General features: G+C 41.7%; 1 protein-coding gene across 1 annotated transcript in view; it reads left to right on the top strand.

The window, feature by feature from the left end:
* Nucleotides 1-1,929: 1,929 nt before the first annotated feature.
* Nucleotides 1,930-6,702, top strand: part of mlphb (melanophilin b) — a gene marked incomplete in the record, with an annotated part of 16,500 nt that continues 11,727 nt past the window's right edge. Inside the window, 2 exon segments of the mRNA XM_062402126.1 lie at nucleotides 1,930-2,070; nucleotides 6,097-6,318. Coding sequence (XP_062258110.1) covers nucleotides 1,946-2,070; nucleotides 6,097-6,318 — 347 coding nt within the window.

Genomic DNA, 6,702 nt, shown 5'->3' with positions numbered 1-6,702 from the left:
ACGATAGTGGAATTTAAATCTGTTTTCTTTATGTTCTCTTAATCCAACAGAACGGTACCACACCCGTTGAGCAAACACACACAGAGCCTGTGTGCAGGGCTTGGCTGCTCAAGTGTAAGAATATAATGGTGGTAGAGTTAATATCAAGAAGTGAATGTTCTACTAAGTTTCTTCCAGTTAGAATTGTGTCTGTGTGAAAGTCGCCTGCTTGTTTTTACCACCACTGCCCAGTTGCATTAGCAGAAATTGGATTAGGCTGCTCAATCACCTGATTATCATTATGTGATGTCCCTGAACATTCCTTCACTCCTCCCTCACTTGTGTGTGTGTGTGTGTGTGTGTGTGTGTGTGTGTGTGTGTGTGTGTGTGTGTGTCTGGCTCTGTCAGCTTGAGTGACCTTACCAGATCCTCTGATGCATTATGAAACTCCATCATGTGAAATATTTGCGGAGGCTCTATCTTGTAAAAACATCCCCCAGCAAAGGGACTGGTTATTTACTAGAGACGGATACGACACGGACACATAGTGAACTGCACAACAATAATCCAACACAATGCATCACAGCATCTGAAGCAACTGCTTATTTCAAATCTCAAGAAGCTTTAACATCACAAAGGTAAAAGACCAGAATAAGATGAGTTCATAGAGCAGCAGTTCACCTCACACAGTTATTCTGCTCTGCTTAGTTGGATTAAACTGTTTTTTAAACTTCTCCTAAATGTAACAGTTTGACATCTGACACAAAACCTTTAGAAAGACTGAAACACAAACACTACACAGCTGATTAATACAAGGCACTGTCCAAGGGATCTGTTTCCTCAACAGAGAAGATCATCTGAAACATCACCGAGTCCTTCACCTTGTGTGAACCTGGACGAACCTTTAAGAGAACAGAACTGAACAGAAAGTCTGAAGGACCGGATCCGTGTGTTTCATCAACTCATGGATCGTAACACAAAGCAGTGACGTTCTCCAGACCACCATCAGAAAACCAGTTCCTGTTGAGATTGTCAAGCAGACGATGAATCACAGATGTTTCTTTCTGGCTGCTACAGCACTAGCAACACGGCTGGCATCATGACGACCATGAGAAGGAGCAGAAACCCAGTTCCCAGTGCTGGGAGGGAGGTGGAGTTAAGCAGCCAGTTATATTAGCGAGTCTGCAGGTTTTATTACTGATCCAGCAGAAATAATTATGGTGAGTCAGGGATGGTTTATTCCTTCCCTGCAGGACGCTCTCTCCCGTCCAGGCTCCTTTCTTTCAGGTTTTACATGAGAACGTGATGCTGCCGTGTTCTGGGATTCACTCCCTTCAGAAACTCGAGCACTGGTCACATCTCAAGCTGCTCACGGTGACAGTTCCAGGGTCGACTTTCTGTTCCAGTCCCACGATGCATCTCGGCCCCTGCCAGGAGATTCTCACCCAGACTGCCGAAGCCGTGAATTTGCTTTTGCACGACAACCTGAGATGATTGTGTCTCTCCTCCGGGTGGAGTCACATTAGATGGGAACAGTTTTCAGTGAGCATATTGACGCGTGCAAGATAGACTTAAAAACTTTTCTTTTCAACATAATTAAATATGGAAAGAGAAGCACCTCTGTCAGTGTGACTTTCAGAGATCTTCACGTTCTACTTTCACATGAATAATCGATGTCCAGCCTCGATAATGGCTCAGGAATGTGCACCGTGATCATGCCGTCCCTGACCAACTGGTTTAACACTGGTGTTAAAGTGACACATCACATAACGTTGAATAGAAATGGTAGAATTTGGAAACAGGATGCAGGTGACCTGGTTTTGAGTGATTTCTCCGCACTGTCACTGCAACTAACTTTTGAAATAGCTCAGTGTTTATAAATCCTTCTCATGTTACACATTTATTGACACTGTTAATGTGTAAATATACATTTTCTTTGTTACTCCAGCACCGCCCACTCTTCATCATGCTTGGCACCACCACCGGGAAGAAGCTGGATCTTTCCAGGCTCACGGACGAGGAGGCCAAACACGTGTGGGACGTCGTCCAGCGAGACTTCGACCTGCGGAAGAAGGAGGAAGACCGACTCGGGCAAGTTATGAATATAAAATGCTTCTGTGGCTGATGTCAGGCAGTGTTCATATATGACTGGCCCAGGGGGGACTCTGGCTGGGCCCCCAACAACCTCAGGGTTATGATCACACCGGTGATCGTAGCTGAAAGCACAATGGAGATGAATTGTCATAGTAACATAACAAAACAATAAAACACAAAAATAGCTAATTAGGTTTGGAGAATTGAGCTAATAGCCACCCATCAGCTTCTGGTCACAACAGACCGACACAGTAAAACCCCCGGAGTCCTTTACACTGAGCAGCAGAATGTTGCTCAGGAAAATTTCACTTGAAATAAGAATGTGTGACTACTTTAAAAGTATTCAAATCATCATCCATACAGAGGACCCCACTGGAAAAACACAGTTGTATAAAAACAGTTATTAAAGCCTTATTTCTCTGCTGAGCCGGGAATCACATGTCCTGTCTCCGATGCCAGTGATGCAACATAATTGATTATGTGCTGTTGGTTATTGAGCCGTTTGGAGGATCAAGCAAGTTGTTTATTTAAATTTGTATTTTTGAAGGATGACCTAACTCTGTTGATCTGTCCGATGATTCGTTGGCAGTGAGTGATGAAGGGTTTAGATCTGAGGCTGAGGGACGAGGATCATTATCCTGCAGAGTGGGAGGACCTCGTATCATTCATGTACATTGTTTTTAATAATTAATTAATTGATAAAAAGTAAAAAGCCACTTGTTAAGGGGCCCTGAGGCATAAAGAAGATGAGATCACAGCTCCTGGAAAGGCTTCACCTCAAAGGTCACCTGACGACGAGCCAGGACGAGAAACTTCTGATGTCGTGCTGCGCCTTTATTTGGTAAAACAGGAAGTCAGAAAAAAAGCATTCTATCTTAGAAACAAATTTTTTATTGGGTTGCTGGCAAAACGCTTCTCAAACTGTACGAATCGTTTCAAGATTTCTCATCAAAGACAAATTGATTTTCTGCTTCTTTGCTACTTTGATCTCCAGGGACTTCTCCGTATTTCTGTGATTCTAATCTGAGCCATTTGAAAGTGTTCCAGCCTCCGAGGCACTTTTTCATATCATTTTGATTTCCTGCTCTTATTTCGAGCTGAATCTTCCTCTTTCAATAAGCTTCACCGTGCGCGTGTTGCTGTGCATGTGCTTTTCTCTAAAAGGCAGGAAATGGAGAGAGTCAGACATCTTTGTATTATTCTTTTTCCATACATGCAGTTTTATCCTGAACAACTCATTTTACCGTTGGTCAAGCAGCTGACTGAAGACGTGGTCCTTCCATTGAGTCATGCAGATAGCTACGAAGCTCTTTTCACAAACACAAGGACAGGCACTGTCCCTAAATACCAGTCACTTAGTCCGCGGCCCCTGCCAAGGTTCTTCTTCAGCCGTTTGCTCTCCTTCCAAATGAGCTGTTGTTGTCCCGCAAAGGCAACTCGTGTTTTCGTGCGACGCCTCTACAGCCTATGAATAGACACAGATCTCCATGTGGCTGACTTGTGAAACTCTCAAAACCTAAACGCCACATATGTCGGACCACAAAATAAAACAACTGACCTCTGTGATGATTTAAACTTTCTGTTAGAACAGAAGTTAGATTCTCAGAGATAGTTTTTTCTTGTGCTTTGTTAAGATTTGATTTACTAATACGTGAGTTAACTTACAATATGGCAAAATTATTATATTGTGGAGATATGGAGAGAATCACGATGTCTGGGACCACTCAGTCACTCTGAAGAGCAAAGGAACAAAGTGCACGTCAAGCAGCCCCACCCGGATTCCAGAGCTTTTCCAGATAAGCTAATCTGCTGCACTACCTGCTACAGACGGATGTGAGGATTCTGACTAAGCAGATTTCATTGTATTTACATTGTTGAGATCTTAAATAAACCGATGGTATTTCTTGCAGTTACTAAAGTGACAAACCTAGAACATCCTAATAACGTCTATGCTAATGCAAGTGAAGCAATGACATTTAAAATTGAAAAGCTTAGATGTCAACCAAATAAAATATGGTTTTATTATGCAATTATTTTAAGGTTGTTTAAAAAAAATACATTGAAACGATGTTAAACTACCATATTACAATTATTTTCATAATTTCTAAATCTGTATTAATGGAGACAAATATTAGATTTGTGGGTGTCTCTCCCAGGTGCCACTGATTCGCAAGGCATTCTGGGAAATCCTCACAGCCCTCTCGAAGTGTGGGTCTGAAAAAACTAATTTTCCAGGACTATGCAGCCCAACCACTTGGCCCCTCCCCCTCCATCCCAACCAGTATCGGGGACAGCCCCCCCCCCCCTACACGACATCTATCCAATGATGTCAATCAAAAAGCCTGCGATTCTGAAGAAGCTCTTATAAACCAATCATCCTCTCTTCCTGAATAAGCGTTTTGCAAAGCTCCACCCACGCGTGTTTCCAGCACTGTCAGCATCTGGTTGTGCTGAGGGAGCTGAGGCTCGTTTGACCATCAGCACAAGTCGGCTTCAGAGTTTGCTGGATAAAAGAGGAGGAGGAGGAGGAGGAGGAGGAAAGGAAGACGTGGATCAAGCTTCACGTCTTAAAGCTGTTAAGTGGTAATTGAGTTTTTTGGTGCACTTATTGCATCGTGCAGGTATAAATCATGAGCTGAACTTTCAAACTATTTAACTTTCAGAGTTTGCCGAGTGGAAAGAGAGTGTTCATTTACTGTTTATCAATGGGAACAGATTAAAGACTGAAATGGCTAATTTCTGTGGAATTACTGGAAATGACTGTAGCACTTATCCTTTGAGGGTTGAATCCCCCCCCCCCACCCCACCCTCAATGGTGGAGCCAATCCAAGCTGACATTGGACAGGGTACACCCAGGTCACCAGCGTATCACAGAGACAGACAGAGATGAGATCATCCGTCCCCCTCCACTGCTAATATGGTGTATAATTTTCACATACAGATTTATGAAGCGCTACAGGATAATATTACGCCTTGTTTACTTATACATTCATGTGCATCCTATACTGGTAAAACTTAACGTTTGATAAATACAAAATAAAGAAAGAAGACATTCAACCCTTTAAACTTTCAAATGAGAAATCAATAGACCGGACACATGTCTCATCTCTATCCATCGATTCTTTTCTCCTTCTTAATGTTTCCTGCAGCATTCAGTTCCCCTTCTTGCTTTTCCATAAAACAAGAAGACATCATTTTTATGTGATGTGGTCCATGACAGCCATCGTACACGTGTCCAATTTGGACTCATAAAGTTTGTTTTTGTAGCTGTAGAAACATACAGTGTGTAATGAGACAGGAATCTACACACACAAGCTCCACAGTTCAACATTTAGGTCTTTGTGCAGGAATGATGGCACCAAGTGGTTCACAGGAAAAACCCAGTGCAGTTTCCACTCACAACATTACCTGCAAAAACTATTTCCTGTCCCTGGATGTTCATACAAAACCAGGTTTGTCAGTGATTCCTACAGTGAGCAGTGTTGCGTCTGTAGGTGTTACCTCTAGTGGCCAGCGGCTGTATTGCTTTTATCAAAAATGAGCTGGGTAAATTGTCCAATAGCTGCATCGAGGTCATCTACTGTAGATGACATTTATTAGCTCTATACAGAAACCAGTCATACTTCAATCATGCATCAATGTCAATTGCAGATCTACTGTAGGTGAAAATATTGTGTTTTTTAAACAACACAGATGCAAACACAGCATTTGCCAGAGTACGAATAAAGTTTAAGTCGATATATAAGCTACATTTCTCTGATAATCTCTGAATGAAAATATGTCTTACTTTGCATTTTGAATAATGCATGTTAACAACAAGATGTAAACTTAGGACTCAAAGATATATTAAAGTTATTGTCCCTCTAGAAATATGCATGTTTTTGAACACATGTATTCTTTTCTTTAAAAATGTATTAATACAATACACAATGGCATGTTTTGGGACCTATGTTATCACAATATTGCAAATTTGAGAATGCTCTCTGAAGAGAAATTAACCATGACTTCCCTCTTTGTCTTCAGGGACCTCAAGACCAAGATTGAGAAGGAAGACACCAAATCAGAGCTGTTAGGGAACCAGACCAGTCTGACCGAGTCCTACTGCATTCGGTGTCTCCAGCCCTTCAAGTTCCTGGTCAACAGCCGACGTCAGTGTCTGGACTGCCATCATTACATCTGCAAGTCCTGCAGCCGCTACAACAAGAAGGAGCAGGGCTCAGTGTGTGACCCCTGTCACATGGCCAGGTAGGAAAGCACATATTAAACAAGAGAAACCTTCTTTTGTTATCCTTACGTCCAAAATAATGATATACTTTATTACATAGAAGGTCAAGACCTTAAAAATGAAGGGGAAACCCAACAGTTCCCACAATGAGCAGCACTTCTTCTATATTTAATTGGAATTAACTTGTGATTGATTTCAAGTATAACCCTGAGGTTCATTCTGCTGAGCTGCTAAGACATTTAGTAAAATTATACTTAAGATGCTGAGTGGGATTTATTTTAAAGATAAGGTTATCTCTCACTTTTATTGGAGGAATATATAATTATAGCACTTTTCTAAAATCCACCAGGTCTTCAACTCCCTGTACGATTTTTACTGTAAATCTTATTTTGAATAAATATAAA

This window comes from Platichthys flesus, chromosome 13 (genome assembly GCF_949316205.1).
Source record: "Platichthys flesus chromosome 13, fPlaFle2.1, whole genome shotgun sequence".
Lineage (NCBI taxonomy): Eukaryota > Metazoa > Chordata > Actinopteri > Pleuronectiformes > Pleuronectidae > Platichthys > Platichthys flesus.
The sequence above is the reverse complement of the archived record's forward strand: the minus strand, read 5'-3'. Positions and strand labels throughout refer to the sequence as shown.